Source organism: Mobula hypostoma, chromosome 8, assembly GCF_963921235.1.
Source record: "Mobula hypostoma chromosome 8, sMobHyp1.1, whole genome shotgun sequence".
NCBI classification, from domain to species: Eukaryota; Metazoa; Chordata; class Chondrichthyes; order Myliobatiformes; family Myliobatidae; genus Mobula; species Mobula hypostoma.
This window is the reverse complement of record NC_086104.1, coordinates 29,126,740-29,147,041: the sequence shown is the minus strand read 5'-3', so window position 1 is coordinate 29,147,041 and position 20,302 is coordinate 29,126,740. Positions and strand designations below refer to the sequence as shown.

The 20,302-nt window shown below is 41.2% G+C and overlaps 1 protein-coding gene across 2 annotated transcripts in view; it reads right to left on the bottom strand.

Annotated features, from left to right (window-relative positions):
• Positions 1–20,302, bottom strand: part of LOC134350430 (apoptosis-stimulating of p53 protein 2-like) — a 107,938-nt gene that overhangs the window by 66,833 nt on the left and 20,803 nt on the right. The window contains exons 3-6 of one of the 2 annotated variants that reach the window (XM_063055616.1): positions 10,991–11,020; positions 8,521–8,668; positions 7,945–8,064; positions 2,402–2,478 (exon numbers count right to left, since the gene is read on the bottom strand). In XM_063055616.1, coding sequence (XP_062911686.1) covers positions 2,402–2,478; positions 7,945–8,064; positions 8,521–8,668; positions 10,991–11,020 — 375 coding nt within the window. The remainder of the gene's footprint in view (positions 1–2,401; positions 2,479–7,944; positions 8,065–8,520; positions 8,669–10,990; positions 11,021–20,302) is intronic. The other variant, XM_063055617.1, reaches the window with a different exon arrangement.

Genomic DNA, 20,302 nt, shown 5'->3' with positions numbered 1-20,302 from the left:
CTCCTCTAGATTATGTATTGCATTGAACTGTTGCTGCTAAGTTAATAAATTTCACGTCACATGCCAGTGATAATAAACCTGATTCTGATTCATTGTGTAGATGGTTGCTGTAAATTGCAATTGGCCACTGACAGGATGCAGAGCTGGGCTAAGAAGTGGCAGATGGAGTTCAACATAGAAAAGTGCGAAGTGATTCACTTTGCAATGTCTAATTTGAAGGCAGAATACAGAGTTAATGCCAGGATTCTTGGTTGTGTGGAGAAACAGAGGGATCTTAGGCTTCACGTCCATAGATCCCGCAAAGTTGCCGCACAAATTGATAGGGCTGTTAAGAAAGCATATGGTATGTTCACCTTCATTAGTCAGAGGATTGAATTCAAAAGCCATGAGGTAACGTTCCAGCTCAATGAAACCCTGGTTAGACCACACTTTGAATATAGTGTTCAGTTCTGGTTGCCTCATCACAAGAAGGATGTGGAAGCTTTAGAGAGGGTGCAGAGGGGATTTACCAGGATGCAGCCTGGACTAGAGGGCCTGTCTTATGGAGTGAGCTAGGACTTTTCTCTTTGGAGCAAAAGAGAGTGAGACGTGATTTGATAGAAGTGTGCTAGATGATAAGAGGCATAGGAAGAGAGGATAGCCAGAGAGAGAGTTTTTCCTAGGGCGGAAATAACTATTACAAGGGGGCATAATTTTAAGATCACCGGAGGAAAATATACGGGGGAGGTCAGAGGTAAGTTCTTTACACAGAGAGTGGTGGGTGCGGTGGTGCTTGTGGCAGATACATTAGGGACATCTAACTCTTGGATATGTACCTGAATGACAGAAAAATAGGTTATGTAGGAGAGAAGAGCAAGAGTGATCCTTGTGTAGGTTAAAAAGCCAGCACAACATCATGGGCCAAAAGACCAGTACTGTGTTATAATATTCTTGTGTTCCATGTTCTAACCTTAATCACTAGAATTCAGCAACACTATGACCACTTTGACCAATGTGCATGAAAAGGGACTTTTGACTTAATTGTTCCTTTCTTGTAAAGATATTTCATTTATCTTTATATTTTTCTTGTGAATGCTTCTTACATGATTTATAAGTAAGATTTTCATTGTACCTGTGCATATGAAAATAAACAACTCTGACTTCATTCCATCTGCTGTTGTACATGCTGACATTTAAAGGAAGAAGTACGGAATCATCTCTACCCTGCCTCTCTCTAGTATGGCACCACATAAATATCCAAAGTGCTGAATCTTACATGAGGTCTACTCCATCCCAAAACAACCTTCAATTGAGAGGCTTACAACATCTGGGAGGACAGTTAGGAAACAATCATGTTTCTATGGCTCTCAAAAATCACAAAAGAAAAAACAATTCTTCCCCTGAAGAACATTTGTGTACCAGATGTCTTTTCAAGTTGTCACTTTTTACTGTCATTTTGACCATAACTGCTGGTACAGTTCACAGTAAAAACGAGACGTTTTTCAGGGCCATGGTGCTGCATGAAACAATACAAAAACTACACTGAACTACGTAAAACAACACAAAAACTACACTGGACTACAGACCTACCCAGGACTGCACTAAGTGCACAAAACAGTGCAGGCATTACAATAAATAATAAACAAGACAATAGGCACAGTAGAGGGCAGTAGGCTGGTGTCAGTCCAGGCTACATTCCAGCAGCTTCAAGGTTATTATCACAGATATTCACTTTTTATATATTTGAATCTAATTTCCACATTTTTATGGTGGAATTTAAACTTGCATCTGCAGATCAATAGCTTATCGCTCTACATACCAGTTCTAGTAATTTATCAAACCTACAAATAATGAACATGTCAAATTTACATACGATAAAGCTTCACGCATCAGTGAAACTGTTTCATTTTTCTTTCCCTGAGGCAACAGTCTTCACAGCCTCCTTTGTTTTAATTAATCTTTCACAGCCTATTTCCATTCTGAATTGGCTTCTCTGCTTTTATTATAAATTATGTTAACTTCTGCAAACACTGAATTTCTTTTCTGAATTATTGAAATAAATTCAGTTTACAAACATTTCAAATTCAGGAATGTCAATTTTAACTTGTAACTAGCAAGGGTGTGGTGGGGAAATTAGAGGAGAAAAGGACTCAGGAGGAAATTATTTGTAACCACAATACCAGGTACTGTAGTTTCTGTTTCCTCTATTCTTCACTCAGAGCAAATTACTCCAACAAAAATCTATTCTATATGACTCATAGCAAACAAATCACTCAAAAAACATCTTCTCTTCAAATGGATTTTTTTCTCTGGAATAATTTGTTTGCTCTGAGTCATACACAGCTTACCATTTCCAACTCATTAGGTGACAGAGTTGTCAATAATATACTGCAGCCTTTAAAAGATGGTTGAAGATACTTACTCCATTTTCCATTCGTCTTTCTGTAGTACCCTGCACTCTGTTTCTCTTCAACGTTGGGTCTTGGAGTCTCAAACAGCCTGAAAGTAAAATTATTGAAGTAATAATTATAAGCAGCACATCAAAAAGAAAATCATTGTGTTTAGCAGAAGTGATCTTAGGGTCCACCCAGAAGCAATTGTTTTACAAAAACAAAGTTTTGACAAAACACAAAGTTCATGTTCCAGTACATAAAGAAAGTTTAAGGGTCAATGACTGCAGTACAATATTGAAAAATAATCCTCAAAGTAAGCAAGACAAAGCGTTATTTTAAGAGGAGAAAATCATAGGGCTTTAATTTGATTGTGAAGCCCAAAAGTACCACTGAAATTGGAGATGGACTTTGTTCACATCAATCTTTAGCATTTAGCACTACATGGAGTCCAGATTTGTAGGAATATGAAGTTAATTAACAACACAATAGTTGAAGATTTTAAACTGTAGTACATATATAGTAAAAAGAATGACTGTGGATGCCAAGAGAATACTATGAGTTAAAGAGTCAAACACAAGATAAATGGGATTTTGGTCCCTCACGACAACCTTATTGCCCATCTATATTAACCTTCCCATACTAGTACCATATTTGTTTAAGCCTTGCCTATTTAAGAGATCTAGAACTGCTTTTAATGTATCCAAGAGCGAGGATGAATAATTTTGTAAGAGCAGGACCATTGAAAACAGCAAGTGTCATTGTTTGGTCGTGCATTTTGATAGAAGGAATGAAAGTGTAGACTAATTTCTGAATGGGGAGAAAATTCGGAAATTGCAGGTGCAAAGGGACTTGGGAGTGCTACGGTAGCACTTTCCCTCCCCCCCCCTCTGCATTCTGCAGGGATCGCTCCCTACGCAACTCCCTTGTCCATTCATCGCCCCCATCCCTCCCCACTAATCTCCCTCCTGGCACTTATCCGTGTAAGCGGAACAAGTGCTACACATGCCCTTACACTTCCTCCCTTACCACCATTCAGGGCCCCAAACAGTCCTTCCAGGTGAGGCATCACTTCACCTGTGAGTCGACTGGGGTGATATACTGCGTCCGGTGCTCCCGATGTGGCCTTTTATATATTGGTGAGACCCGATGCAGACTGGGAGACCGCTTTGCTGAACATCTACGCTCTGTCCGCCAGAGAAAGCAGGATCTCCCAGTGGCCACACATTTTAATTCCACATCCCATTCCCATTCTGACATGTCTATCCACGGCCTCCTCTACTGTAAAGATGAAGCCACACTCAGGTTGGAGGAACAACACCTTATATTCCGTCTGGGTAGCCTCCAACCTGATGGCATGAACATCGACTTCTCTAACTTCCGCTAAGGCCCCACCTCCCCCTCGTACCCCATCTGTTACTCATTTTTATGCACACATTCTTTCTCTCACTCTCCTTTTTCTCCCTCTGTCCCTCTGAATATACCTCTTGCCCATCCTCTGGGTCACCCCCCCCCTTGTCTTTCTTCCCGGACCTCCTGTCCCATGATCCTCTCGTATCCCCTTTTGCCTATCACCTGTCCAGCTCTCGGCTCTATCCCTCCCCCTCCTGTCTTCTCCTATCATTTTGCATCTCCCCCTCCCCCTCCAGCTTTCAAATCCCTTACTCACTCTTCCTTCAGTTAGTCCTGACGAAGGGTCTCGGCCTGAAACGTCGACTGCACCTCTTCCTATAGATGCTGCTTGGCCTGCTGCATTCACCAGCAACTTTGATGTATGCAGCTCATTACATCAACTGTGTTATTACCTATCTCAGATGCTTTCTGAATTGTCTCATCATTTTATGAAGCAAAGTTTAATCCTCATACTCCTAAGACTAGTTGCATTGAATATTGGCCTGGATTCAGAGACTGGTCATTGCACTCATGAATTCCAACCTCCAGTGCAACCTTGACTCAATGTGATACACCTACCAAGAAAAGCAAGTTAACAGTGGATGCTACCTCCCTGGCTCTACACTCATCTCTGGAGAACCTGGATAACAAGAAACCTACAGTATATCAGACTAACATTTATTGACTACAGATGAGCCCTTAATCTCATAATATCAAGCAAACTCATCCCCAGCTCCTGGACCTAGGACTCAAAATCTCCCTTTGCAACTGGATCCTTAACTTCCTGACCAAGAGACTGTAATCAGTAAGGATAGACAGCAACATCTCCACTATGATTATCCTCAACACTGGTGCCATGCAAGTCTTTGTCATGGGCTGAGTTTCAAACAATAGCAAGTTCAGGATAGAAAGGAGATACAGAACCCAGTGGCATGGTGTTAGGACATCAACATTCCTCTCAATGTCCGCAAAACTTAGTCATTCAGGAAGCCAGGCAGTACACATGCTCCTGTTTACATAAATGGTGCTGAGGTGGGGATGGGCAAGAGATTCATGATCATATGTTGGTGTAAACATTACCAACAGCTTGTCCTGGTCCAACCACATAGACATCACAGCGAAAAAAATGCACCAGCACCTCTGCTTCCTCAGGAGGCTAATGAAATTTGGCATGTCCTTATTGACCCTCACACCAATTTTTAAAGATACACCTTAGAAAGGATACAATCCAGATGAATCATAGCTTTGTATACAACTGTTCTGCACTTAACTGCAAGAAATTGCAGTATTGTGGACACAGCTTAGTTGTGGTCACCCCCCCCATGGACTTTGTCTACACATCTCGCTACCTCAAAAAGGCAGCCAATGTAACCAAAGACCCCACTCATTCAAATTCAAGTTCAAGTTTAACTGTTATTCAACCATTCAAGAATGCCCATGAACCCATGAATACAGCCAAACAATACAGTGTTCCTCCATGGCCAAGGTGAAAAACACAGTACCAACAGTCATCACAACACAAGGCACACATGGCACATATAAGACCACAGCAAGCAAACAGTCACACAAGAAAGTAACATAGCCCAAGTCCCTGAATTCATGGATGGTGTCGGCAAGAACAAGCTCACAGCAATCTGCAGATGAATGCATTCCAGGTCGTCTTCCACTGAGTGAACACTGGAGGGAAGCACTGTCTCCAGCATGGATGCCATGCCACACTGCCCAGCATCACCTCTCCTGGGCGGCTGCAACAGATGACACTGCAGCATGAGGCCTAGTCCACGCTACAACAGAGGCCACACAGCTCCCCCGCCGTCAGTCCTTCCAATAAACCAGTGAACTGGACTTGTAGCATTCAACATTACCAATGTCCAACAGGGTCTTGCGGTCATAAGACATTCTCCCTCTCCCTCCTGGCACTTATCCGTGTAAGCGGAACAAGTGCTACACATGCCCTTACACTTCCTCCCTTACCACCATTCAGGGCCCCAAACAGTCCTTCCAGGTGAGGCAACACTTCACCTGTGAGTCGACTGGGGTGATATACTGCGTCCGGTGCTCCCGATGTGGCCTTTTATATATTGGCGAGACCCGACGCAGACTGGGAGACCACTTTGCTGAACATCTACGCTCTGTCCGCCAGAGAAAGCAGGATCTCCCAGTGGCCACACATTTTAATTCCACATCCCATTCCCATTCTGACATGCCTATCCACGGCCTCCTCTACTGTAAAGATGAAGCCACACTCAGGTTGGAGGAACAACACCTTATATTCCATCTGGGTAGCCTCCAACCTGATGGCACGAGCATCGACTTCTCTAACTTCCGCTAAGGCCCCACCTCCCCTTCGTACCCTATCTGTTACTTATTTTTATGCACACATTCTTTCTCTCACTCTCCTTTTTCTCCCTCTGTCCCTCTGAATATACCTCGCCCATCCTCTGGGTCCCCCCCCCCCCCGTCTTTCTTCCCGGACCTCCTGTCCCATGAACCTCTCGTATCTCCTTTTGCCTATCACCTGTTCAGCTCTTGGCTCTATCCCTCCCCCTCCTGTCTTCTCCTATCATTTTGGATCTCCCCCCCCCCTCCAACTTTCAAATCCCTTACTCACTCTTCCCTCAGTTAGTCCTGATGAAGGGTCTCAGCCTGAAACGTCGACTGCACCTCTTCCTACAGATGCTGCCTGGCCTGCTGCGTTCACCAGCAACTTTGATGTGTGTTGCTTGAATTTCCAGCATCTGCAGAATTCCTGTTATCTACGAAGTTATGTCACTTGCACCAAACTAGACTTACTTGTTCTGCTTATACAAACCTGTTTATCAACTAAAAGTAATTATACATGCTATTGTTATTTAAAAACTGCATGAATATGAACTGGATCAGGCTGAAAATACAATATTAATGAATAGAAAAACAGCAGCGGAGACTACTCACGTAACTACGAACAAGTGAGCTTAACCTCAGTGGTAGGGAAGTTACTGGAAATATTCTGAGGTACAGAATTAATCAAGACTTGAAAAGGCAAGTGTTGATAGATAGTTAGCATGGCTTTGTTGGTGGGAGATCCTGTCTGGTTAATTCAGTTTTTTTTTTAAAAAGTTACTGAATATATTGATGAGGGCAGTGCTGTTAAATGGACTTCAGTCAGACTTATGACAAATTCCCCATTGCAAGGCCAGTTGAAAAGGTTATAGACCAGTGGATCCAAGGCGTGTTGGTTTGCAATTGGGGACAGAGGGTACTGGTGGAAGGTTACTTTTGCGATGTAAACCACTGACCAGTGACAGTGGGGAGGATAAACTGGGCAGAACAATGGCAGATGGAATTTAATCCCGACATTTTAGGAAATCTATTAATTGAGGAACAGAAGAACCTTGGTCCACAAGTCTATGGATTCCTAAAGATGACAGCACAGGTAGATAAGTTCCTAGCTTACATTCAATGTATCTAATGAAGCTGACAAAGGATCCTGGCTTTCTTTAGATGCATAGAATACAAAAGCTAAGACGTCATGTTAAAACTTTATAAAACATTAGCTGGGCACACCGAGAGCATTCTGCGTAGTTTGGGTCACCACACTTTAAGAAGGACAATAATGCACTGGAGCAGTTGCAGAAAATATTTGAGGATGTTGCCTGGGATGGAATGTTTCAGTCAAGAGGAATAATTGAATAGGCTGGTTTTGTTTTCTTTGGAAGGATGAGGTTGTACCTGATAGATGTATAGAAGATCATGAAGGTTATAGATGGAGTGAACAGTAAGGAATATTTTCCCATAACAGAGATAACCAAAACCACAGGACATAGGTTTAAGAGGAGGAATATGAGGTTTGCAGCAGATCTGAGGGGGAAGTTATTTTTCCCCCAAGAATGGTTACAATCTGTAACACCTGAGAGGGTGGGGGAGGCAGATAATCTAACAACATTAAAAATTATCTGGATAAGCAATTTAATTGCCAAGATATAGAAAGCTACAGAATAAGTATTGGATAGGTGGGTACATAATGATCAGCATGGACACGGGGGTGGGCAATGAGGCAGAGAAGGTACAGTGGAGGGGTGGGATGGCCGAACGACCCGTTTTTTGTGCTTTATGACTCTACAAGTTAACTTCAAATGAATCAACATAAGTCTGCCTAAAGTTCCACAATACTGGCATGAGCAAAGTGCAATACAGTTCTTACCTGTATCCCGAACTGTGCTTGGTGGGCGCTCATGGCGCAAGTAAAAACAAACTTCATTTCTCTGCGCTCCCCACTGCTGCAGAATATCATATATACGCTCATTGTCTGCTATGGCACGTTCTATAAGAGGAGAAACTAAATTATACTTCCTTAACATGGCTTGCAACAATTTAATAGTATTCTCTATATACTCATGATGTACAAATTACCTTAATAATTTCATCTACTCTCTCTAATGCCAAGCATAAATATCAATGAAGACAGTGTTTTCACATTTCAGTCAAAAAGGTGCTGTGTTCAGGCCCAGCTCCGTAAATTTGAATTAGGTCCGGGAAACCTTCATTTTACTGTGAATAACGGATTATCCAAAGGCCAATAGCTACCAATTTTTGGTATGGCATTATAGTTTCTCTCAATTCAATTACACCATTGTTATATAATTAACAAAACACATTTGCCACAGAAATGCAGCTGGTGTTATGACACCAGTACTAATTCTAAACAGGTGACTGTTCAACTATTATAGTACAAATCACCAAACAGATGGAACTGCTACCTCCAACACGATTCACTTACCACCACCATGCCAGCACTCAGCCAAATGACAGTCTGTCTCTCCTGGCTCTTTGCAGTATCCAACAACATCACGACAAGTAGTCTCAGGAGTGATTGGTACCTCTGTATAATGTTGGTCACTGTTGCTCAGGTACACTGTGAGAAACATCTGTATTTAAAAAAAAGAAAAAGCTTTATTCAGTTTGATATTTACCTAAAAAAGCAGAGCTTCTCTAACCATCACCCCAACTTAGGTCGTAGTTCAAACCAATCCATAGTTTTACATTAAGCCAAAGGTTGAATCTTTTCTCTCATCAACCAATAGTAGCCGAAGCAGCACTAACTCATAGCAAACTAAATAAAGTGAATGAATATACATTGTTAGATTTAAACTAATTGCTTTAAAAAATGTTTTCCAAAACATACATAATTATAGCATTTTAATACTTTCTTTCCCAAAGCATTGACAATTTAAATAATATTTATTAATTCAATTAGCATATGTTGGATTTTTATTTTAGCATTTCACAGGAATTAAAGAATAAAATTTATTTCCTACTCTTAACTAAATTTTTCATCATTAGCAAAAGGCTAAATATACAGCTGGTGAATATTTACAAAGTCCTTTAACAAAACTGCTAAGATGGCCTAACTTTTAATTATGCTGTGTGTGGGTCCGTAGATAGCCAATGTTTAACATTATTTTATTAATCTAATTTCAGCATTACCCTGCCCATTACAATACCTCTATTTGTGGAAGAGTACCAAAGCTGACACTACAATTCACTACTGTAAGGAAATGCAACACTGTTAAAGGTCCAGCTTTCAAATGAATCATTGAACTACTCATTCCTCTTGGGTAAACACAAATATCATATAACACAATTTGAAGGGGAATTTCCTCTCAGAAATACTTATGTTCAATGAAATAATTACCTGGCCAGTCTACAGGCTTAGGGAGGCGATAGTGATGGGGTAGGGGGGCAGGTGCCAGTGAACGGATGGTGTACTAGAACAAAATTAGCTAATTAAGGGACTGTTTGAGGTTACGAGGAATGGATACCACTGTAACAGAAACTTGTCAGATTTCCAACATAAATTTTCTATTAAAATAATTTTATGAATTACCATATTCAACTAAAACCATAAAAACCCCAAAATATTAAAAATAAAACAACTCCAGTATTTCCCCCACTCCCCCTCCCATATGGCTGGTGACCCCATTTAAATCAACGACAAGTCCATGCCAACCACAGTGCCCACCAGTTTGTCCCGATTCCTACATTTGGACCACATCTTCTAAGACCCGCCCTTCCATGTACTTAACCAAGCGTGTCTTAAATTATACTATTGCACCTGGCTCAACTACTTCTTCCAGCAACTTGTGCAACCTAGAGATGCCATTTGTACGGCAGCTTCCTTTGAGCTAAATTTGAGAGATTGGATATGAAATGCACATTGCCCCTCTCCTTAGCACATCACTGCTGGGCTCAATGAATTGAATTTATTTAAATTTACATCCACCCCACAACATGAGGGAGTAAAAACCTTTGTGTTACCCACTGTTGGGCAATGGCCTTTACCTGACCCACAGCTGGTATTAAACTTTTCAACCCAGACATGCTAAAATCCAAGGCATGTTGAGGGTTGGACGGTTGATAGTCAGCAAGGCTCTTATTACTGCCAGTATGCAGTTAGTAAATTCAACTCAATGAAACCAAAGATGGTGATAAATCCCTTGGATCAGACCTTTCTACCCAGAAGTTATAATGCAAGCAGGTCCAAATTAGGTAGTTTGCAATAGCATTCAGTCACAGCTTTAAAATTTTTAGCTGATCTCAGTAAACCAGCCTGTATTTGTAAGAGTCAAAGTCATGTCTGGTGGATCTGGTTGAGTTTTTGACATGTTGTCTAAAGTGGAAGAAATAATCTGTCAATGTAATATTTATTGAGACAGAAAACATTTGATAAAATTTCTCATGATAATTTGAAATTTAATGAAATGAAAATAAATTAAGAGCTCGGATGCAAAACTTTTGCAGTCATTATTTACTGCACAACAGACAACATCCAAATATTTGCAAGTCACTTTAAGGGAAGAAGCAAAGTTTTTCTACTAAACACAAACATTTAACTCAAAGATTATATTAAGAAGCTTTTGAAAACTTCCCACACTGATTATCTCAATTACACAAATCACCATTGTCTCATGAACAAATACTGAACTGATAAGAAAAAAGTGGTACAGGAAGTGATGTACTGTAGTTGGGATTGTGATAAGAAAAATGTGTTTGCTGAACTATTGTAGTATCACAGTGACCCTAGCAACAGTACTTTTTTTTCCCTGTATACCATATCCCAAACTGAGGCCGAGCTTCCTTCTTTAGTCGTGGTGATGCTCTGCAAGTCTTTAATGTTACACATTTCCCCAAAGGTTAGAAAATAAAATCACTGTATTTTTAAAATGACTAAAAATGAATGTAAATCTCACCTGTATGCCAGTACAAGATGATGTGTATTCCTAGATAAACAAATATCAGATTTACAGACTTTTGAAAACATGCTTTCAATTTATGAAACTACTAAAACTTTAACAAAAAGAATACGAACCTCAATCCATAATGCATTTATGCAGTATTTCCTTCTATGCCATTTTGACTTTTATCTTGTGTAATGCCCTGGTTAAGACTTTTACTGCTAATATTGTAGGGTATTCCATTTTGTAGCTTTCTGTAGAAGCAGTGTGTCTTGCTGATAGCATGTTTGGGTTTGGGTAAAGATAAGGGGTCGTGATGTTCAACTTATGAATGTTGTGTCAGCCAATCAGGATGGTGGAATTGGGAGAAGGTTCTAGAGAACACTGGGTGGACAGAGATTTGTGATGGACACTGGTGGGGTTCATGGTCTTTTTAGTGGTAGCTGCAGAGAAGACAGGAGGGAAGATGGCTGAGGATGCCATGGGAAGGAGAATCCCCACTGCACAAGGTGCTTTGTGCAGATGAATGGCTCCAAGGAGGAAGGGCCAATACTCCAGAGAGAGCAGCCGTTTGTTCGAGATGGATTTCAAGCGACATTCAGGATGTAGTGTGGGCTTTCACGCAGACTGTGGATCCAGAGCATAAGTAAAAGACAGCTTCAAAATGAACTCTACAGATTTAAACTGGCTTAATTGTAATGGGCTCTTTTGTTTTTGCCCCTATTCTTTTTTCCTACTATCTGTTTGATAAAGCTAAAATGTATAAATACACTTTCTTTATAACTTATTTCTTGTCCACTGACGATGGTCTATGGGCAGTACTTATGTAACATTTCCTCAAATCAAGGTTTGATTAATCGGAACATTGTTCATGAAAGGTAGCCTTCTCACCCGAGTCCTCTGGCTGTTAGCGGGGCTAGCAACAAGCCAAGTTTCCGTAGGAGGCCAGTGAGGGGGCTACACTTGTAACCCTCTTGTTATTAGAATTCATCAAAATTTATCCTTTGTAAATATCCTTCAAAGTATAACAGTTGTTCAGACAACAATGCCTTCTAAGAAATTATGGCAAACTATAACAATTAATACAGTACATTGATTGGCCTTATCCCAAACAATAACGAGGTGGCCTACAGGGAAGAAGTTATGTCACAAAAATAAAGGTTGTGGATTACAGAAGGAATGGAGACGGACTAACCCCTATTGATATCAATGGATCTGGGGTTGAGAGGGTAAACAGCTTCAAGTTCCTTGGCATTCACATCACCAAGGACCTCACGTGGTCTGTACGCACCAGCTGTGTGGTGAAAAAGGCACAACAGCACCTCTTTCACCTTAGATGGTTGAGGAAGTTTGGTATGGGCCCCCAAATCCTAAGAACTTTCTACAGGGGCACAATTGAGAGCATCCTGACTGGCTACATTACTGCCTGGTATGGGAAGTGTACCTCCCTTAATCGCAGGACTCTGCAGAAAGTGGTGCGGACAGCCCAGCACATCTGTAGTTATGAACTTCCCATAATCCAGGGCATTCACAAGGACAGGTGTGTAAAAAGGACCCGTAGGATCATTGGGGACCCAAGCCATCCCGACCACATTCTATTCCAGCTGCTACCATCTGGGAAGCAGTACCGCAGCGTGAAAGCCGGAACCACTTAGGACAACTTCTTCCACCAGGCCATCAGACTGATGAACTCACGTTGACTTGAGTGTACTATATATTACATTGACTGTTCTATTTATTATAAATTGCTATGATTGCACATTGAGAAGGAGACATAACGTAAAGATTTTTACTCCTCATGTATGTGACAGATGTAAGAAATAAAGTCAATTCAATTCAATTCAACTGGGACATGCTCTTTTCTCATCACTACTATTGGGGAGGTGTTTCAGAAGCCTCAAGACATACTCACTGATTCAGAAACAGCTTCTTCCCCTCAGCTATCAGATTTCTGAATGGTCAATGAATACTATCTTGTTATTCCTTTTTTTTAAAAACACTGTTTTACTGCTTTTTGTAATGTATAATAGTTTTTATGACTTTGCACTGTAGTGCTGCCGCAAAACAACAAATTTCACTTTATTAAAGTCAGTGACAATAAATCTGATTCCAACCCTGTCATAACTTAATTGTTTGAGCGCAGAATAGTGATCCATTTTCTTGAACCACTATATTCACTGCTAGGTAGGGATCCTATGATTCACACCCAGCAGTGATGAAGCGTGTCAATATATTTCCATGTCAGTATGGTATGCAATTTGGAGTGGAACTGGCAGAAGGCAGCATTTCTGTGCACCAGTTATCTGTGACCTTGTTGGGAGAAATGGGGTGAAGCTGTTGGGAACTCAAAATACTCTGCAGATGCTGGGGTCAAAGCAACACTCACAACATGCTGGAGGAACTCAGCAGGTCGGGCAGCATCCATGGAAACGAACAGTCAATGTTTCGGGCCGGAACCCTTCGTCAGGACTGTAGAGGGAAGGGGCAGAGACCCTATAAAGAAGGTGGGGGGAGGGTGGGAAGGAGAAGGCTGGTAGGTGCCAGGTAAAAAACCAGTAAGGGGAAAGATCAAGGGGTGGGGGAGGGGAAGCATGGAGGGGATAGGCAGGAAAGGTGAAGAAGGAATAGGGGAAAGCACAATGGGTAGTAGAAGGAGGCAGAACCAAGAGGGAGGTGATAGGCAGCTGGAGGAGAGGGCAGAGTGAAACTGGGAGGGGGAGGGAATTACCGGAAGTTGGAGAATTCAATGTTCATGCCCAGGGGCTGGAGATTACCCAGATGGTATATGAGGTGTTGCTTCTCCAACCTGAGTTTGGCCTCATCATGGCAGTAGAGGAGGCCATGTATGGACATATCCGAATGGGAATGTGAAGCTGAGTTGAAGTGGGTGGCAACTGGGAGATCCTGTCTGTTGTGGCGGACGGAGCGGAGGTGCTCGACGAAGCAGTCCCCTAATCTGCGTCGGGTCTCACCGATGTAGGGGAGGCCGCACCGGGAGCACTAGATGCAATCGATGATCCCAACAGTGCCTTTGGAATGCACAAGTTGTTGGGAGCTGCCAGGCCAAAATACAGTGCATTTTGTAGATGGTGCACACTGCAGCCATTGTTCACTAGTAGAGGAGGTTTTAATGACTTGAATGAGGATAATTGAAAACTAATGAAGTGGACTCTTTAATCTTGAAAGACATGGAGCTTCATGATTGTTGGAGCCGCATTCATTCATGCAAGTACCAAGTACTCAATCACACTCCCAATTTGGGCCCTATTGGTGGTGAAAAGGCTTCAGGGTGTCATGAGGTGAGTCACTTGCTTCAGGATGTGCAGACTCTGACCTGCTCATCATCTGGATGATCCAATTGAGTTTATAATGACACAGGATGAGAAGGGTGGGGTAATTCACACTAATACCACTCAACGTCAAGATGAGATTATTGTTGAGGATAGTTCTGGTGCCACGCTATTGGATGGATGTGACTGCGCAAGAAAGGTGCAAAGGAGATTCACCAGGAATTGCCTGGATTGCAACATCTGAGTAATAGGGTGAAGTTAGATTGGCTGGGTTTCTTTTCTTTTTCCACAAGTAGGTCTAAAGAGTGACCAAACATAGGGGGTGAACAGTATGAGTATTTTACCCATGGCCAAGGTTTAGGGCGAAGGGTAGACGATGTAAAGGGTATCTGAGGGGGAATTTCTCTGACTTCTTCCCCCCCTCCCCCTCACACAAACACAAAGCATGTGAATGGAGCCTAGACTGTGCTGGGAAGGTTAGGAAGTTTGCAGATGACACAAAAACGGTGTTATGGATAACGTAGAAAGTTGTCATAGGCTACAGCAGGACATTGACAGGATGCAGAGCTGGGCAGGGAAGTGGCAGATGGGGTTCAATCGTAAAAGTGTGAAGAGATTCATTTTGTAAGGTTGAACCTGAAAGCAGAAAACAAGGTTAATGGCAGGATGCTTAGCAGTGTGAAGGAACAGACTGATCTTGGAGTCCACGTTCACAGATCGCTCAAAGTGACTGCGCAAGTTGATAGGGAGGTTAAGAAAACACAAGTTGTACTGGTTTTCATTAGTCAGGCGACTGACTTCAAGAGCTGGAAAGTAATGCTGCAGCTCTATAAAATTTGGTTATACTCTACCACATTTATAGGAAGGATGTGGAAGCTTTAGAGAGGGTACAGAGAAGATTTACCAGGAGCTGCCTGGATTAGAGAACATGAACTAGGAGGAAAGATTAAGTGATAGAGTGTTTTTCTCTTCATCCACTGTGATGAAGTGCTTTGAGAGGTTGGTCATGAAATACATTAACTCCAGTCAGAGAGACTTGGATCCACTCCAATCTGCCTGCCATCATAACAGGTCCCAGCAGGTGCCATTTCATTGGGTCTTCACTCAGCCCTCCTACAGCATCTGGACAGAGGATGCAGAAATTAGGATGCTCTGCATTTACTACAGCTCAGCACTCAATACTATCACAGAAAACCTACAGCACAGTACAGGCCCTTCAGATCACAATACTGTGCTTACTTTAGAAATTACCTAGGGTTATCCATAGCCCTCTGAACTAATCTCCTCAAAACTAATCAATAAGCTCCAATACCTAGGCATCAACATCTCATTGTGCAACTGAATCCTCGATTTCCTCACTTGGAAACCCCAGTCAGCTTAGACAGACATCACCACCTCCACAAATACCATCAGTACAGATGCACCAAAAGGCTGTGTGCTTAGCCCTCTGTTCCATTTCCTTTATACTTATGACTGAGAGGCTAAGTACCGCTCCAAAGCCTTATTTATGTTTGCTGGATGGCATCTCTGTTGTTGGCCAAATGAGCATATAGGAGGAAGATTGAAAATCTAGCTGAGTGGTGCCACAATAACAACCTCACACTCAATGTCAGCAAGACCAAGGAGCTAACTATTAATCGAAGGAGGAAACCAGAGCCAGTCCTCCTCAGAGGATCAGAGGTGGAGAGGATCAGCAATTTTAAATGTCTTGGCATTATCATTTCAAAGGATCTATCCTGGGACCAGCATGTAAGTGCCATTACAGCACCTCTACTTTCTTTGAAATTTGCACAGATTCAGCATTGTTAGAGTGGATTTCTTTTTGGGTAGATGACTTGTTAACACTTAAATGACTTTGGCCACCAGACTTCTATTTCAACTGTTTGACAAAGGACTGTGGATTGAGTCCACCACAATGGACTTCCAAAAAGGTGTGAATACCAGATACTTCTGGTAGTATGACCTGATAATGTAGTTTCGAAGGCAGTATCACCACACCAATACATTATAAATATTAATTGTATTAATTGTCTTCTATGTTAGCACGGGAAATGCCAAATAAATGTATCGTAGACTTAATTTACATTCCTAAAGGCTGTAGATACCAACACAGACATGTTGGCGTCAGAAGGAAAGGATGAAAGTGTGATGTTTGTATGTAACTTCAAAAGGAAGCATTGTCTGTAACTTTTTAAGTAGCGATTGCCTTTGTGTTTAGCATATAAATATCGAGTCCACACTTTAGCTAGCAGACCTTTCTGCGGAGAGTGTCTCCATCCATTAAGATGCCTGCTGTACCTTGTTGTGTCGAATAAAGAAGCTGCTTTGTATCTACCAGTGACTCTGCCTCTCCAGTAATTTCATCCACGCCACAACAAGCATGTCATCTAAAACTTTGATGAACTTCTATAGATGCACATTGGAGAGTATATTGACTGATTGCATCATGGCCTCGTATGGAAACACCAAGCCCAAGGACAGAAAAACCTACAAAAGGTAGTGAATGCAGCCCAGTCCATCATAGGAAAAGCCCTCCCCATCAAAGTTTTAAGTAAAATTTATATCAGTACACACGTCACCACATACAACCCTGAGATTCTTTTTCCTGTGGGCATACTTAGCAAATCTACAGAATGGTGGCTGTAAATGGGATCAATGAACAACCAACTGGGCAAATGCAGATAATAAATAAATAGCAATAAATAACGAGCATGAAATAACAAGATAAAAGAATCTTTAAATGAGTGTAGCTATCCTCTTTTGTTCAAGAGCTTGATGGTTGAGGGGTAGTAACTGTTCTTGAACCTGGTGGTGCAAGTCCTGCGGCTCTTGTATCTTCTACCTGATGGCAGCAGCCAGAAAAGCGCATGGCCTGGGTGGTGAGGTTCTTTGATGATGGATGCTGCTTTTCTACAGCACTGTTTCATGCAGATGTGCTCAAAGGTTGGGAGGGTTTTATCCGTGATGTACTGAGCCGAATCCACTACCTTTTGCAGGATTTTCCACTCAAAGGCATCGGTATTCCCAAACCAGGCCATACTGCAGCCAGTCCGCACATTTTCCCCCACACGTCTACAGAAGTTTGCCAAGGTTTTTGATAACATTTTAAATGTTTTATTTTTATTGAAGGAATGACACAATACAGAATATATAATGGATTACATTTTCCTCCATTTTGCTTTAATATCGTACCCCCAAAACAAACCTCCCCCCACCCGCCCTCCCCAAACATATCATAGCAGCTAATATATTTACAACACAACAATTCACAAAGTACGGACATTTCACAACCATACCCTCACACTACTTCAAGACAACGGCTCACACACATCTGCAACATAGAAACTTAGAAAATAGGTGCAGGAGTAGGCCATTCAGCCCTTCGAGCCTGCACCACCATTCAGTATGATCATGGCTGATCATCCAACTCAGAACCCTGTACCAGCCTTCCCTGTCAGATGATCCAAAATACACTCATATTTACAATTCATCAACCACCCTGTGAGGTAAATTATAAGCGTGTTAAATGGAAGGCAACTTCCCAAGTACAATCAAATGCTCTCAACTAGTAGGCAATTCCTTAAGACTCCCAAAATATGACAAGAAAGGTCCCCATTTCGAATAGAACTTTTTCACAGACCCCCTCAAAGTGAATTTAATCTTTTCTAATTTCAGAAAAAACATTACATCTTCCAACCAAGCAGCAGCAGTTGGGGGAGTGGCAGATTTCCAAACCAGCAAAATTCTCCTACGGGCCAATAACGATGTAAATGCAATGATATCCGACTGGGGGGGGGGGGGGCGCATCACGTGATGACATGGGATTGAGATGTGTAAATCCAGCTCCCCCAACAAGTCAGTAAAGTACCGTTTAAACAAAACAAAGTTAGTAAATATTTTCTGAAAACTATTTATAAACTTTGTAAGATTACTTTACGATATGCCTCCTAAACCGCAACAAAAGAAGTCTGCTGTTGCGAAGCAGCCGTGAGACGGGAAGAAAAAAGGGCCTACTGCAACAATGGCGCCTCGGACTCAGGTTGGATCTCCTTCGGTAGAACAGGGAGCAATGGCGGTGGCAACGGCTTCTTCGAAGAAGACACTGGAAATGCACATGCGCAAAGAAGAGCGCATGCGCAAACCGACACAACACAAACTACAAGAACCGACAGCCACTGCAATTGAAAATGACTCAGAGTCAGAATCGGATTCTGCAGAGAACACAGATGAAGAAGAGGAGGAAGAATTGGAAGCGATTGGAAGTAAAGGAGATGATAGAGACATGAGAGAGGCTATATTGCAATTAACGGCTGAATTAAGAAAAGTAAGAGAAGAGCTTAGAGATACGAAGATGTGCTATGATAAAGTTATGGTAAGACAGGACAAAATGGATAAGAAGCTTCAGAAGATGGAAAGAGCAATGGGGCATATGAATGACAGAGTGGAAAAAACAGAAAATGATTTGCTTGTCTGGAATTCGGAAAGAAACCGACTCTTCGAGAAAGTGGACATGTTGGAAAATTTTAGTAGACGTAATAATATTAAAATTGTTGGTCTTAAAGAAGGTATGGAGGGAGATAAACCAATAGAATTTTTTCAAAGATGGATCCCGGATGTTTTGCAAATGGAAGAGGAGGTTCGATCAATTGAAATTGAGCGGGCACATAGAGCTTTAAGACCAAAACCAAAAGATGACCAATATCCACGATCGATTTTAATAAAATTCTTAAGATTTCAAGACAAGGAAAGGATTCTACAGGCAGCTGCTTGAGCTGCCAAAGATAGAAAAGGGCCATTGATAATTGAAGGGAACAAAGTTTTTTTCTATCCTGATATAAGTTACGAACTTTTGAAGAGAAGGAAGAAATTTAATCCAGTGAAAAAAACCCTATGGGATCATGGTTATCAATTTACACTGCTTTATCCTGCAACTTTGAAGATTTTTTTGCCTGGCGGAGAAAAAAAGATTTTTTGATGATTACCAGAAAGCAGAGCAGTTTGTGCGAAATTTTCTGAAAACTCACTAGATACAAGAACAAACCCAGGAGAGCGAGATAGATTGAAGATGAAGATTGGGTTAAAGAATGGACTTAATGGATTTTTGAAGCTGGATGAATGTATAAATATATTATTAATTATACGAGGGGGGGTAAGAAAGGTTAAAACTGGAGGAATATTAATTGGGAATAGTAATACTAATTTTGTCTATATATATATATAAAATGTTTTTTTGTTGCGGGGGAGCTGGAAGAAGCACTGATCGATTGCTACGCTAGTCATGTGTGCAAGCGTGGCTTTTGCCACGACCCGTAAAATGGAGGGGGGTAGTGTTGTGTATCCTTTCATTCACAACATTAGTGGGGGGGTATTTTGTTTTTTTCTTTTTTTGTACTTTTTCTATCTTCTTTTTTCTTTCTGCCTGGAAGGTTGAGAGGGAGACACATAGCAACATGGTGAAGTTTAAAGAGATTCCCCAAGGAACTATGAAAGTTGAGAAGATAAATAATGTTTTAGATTGGAGTAACTTTGTTAAGAATAATGACTAATTTATTGAATTTTTTGAGTTTTAATGTTAACGGGCTTAATGGACCAGTGAAAAGAAAAAGAATCTTAACACATATTAAAAAAATGAAGATAGATTTAGCTTTTATACAGGAAACGCACCTAACGGAAACAGAACATCAGAAACTAAAGAGAGATTAGGTGGGTAGTGTTGTTGCAGCTTCATTTAATTCAAAAGCGAGGGGAGTAGCAATTTTGATCAATAAAACGTTACCAATTAGAATACAAAATGTAATAACTGATTCTGCAGGGAGATATGTGATTATACATTATCAACTTTTTTCTGAACTATGGACTTTTATGAATATTTATGCACCAAATGAAAATGATGCAAAATTCATACAAGAAGCTTTTCTGAATTTGGCGGATGCACATGAAAAAATATTAATTGGAGGAGACTTTAATTTTTGCTTAGACCCAGTCTTAGATAGATCAACCAAGGCTGTTATAAAATCGAAGGTAGTAAATTTAACTT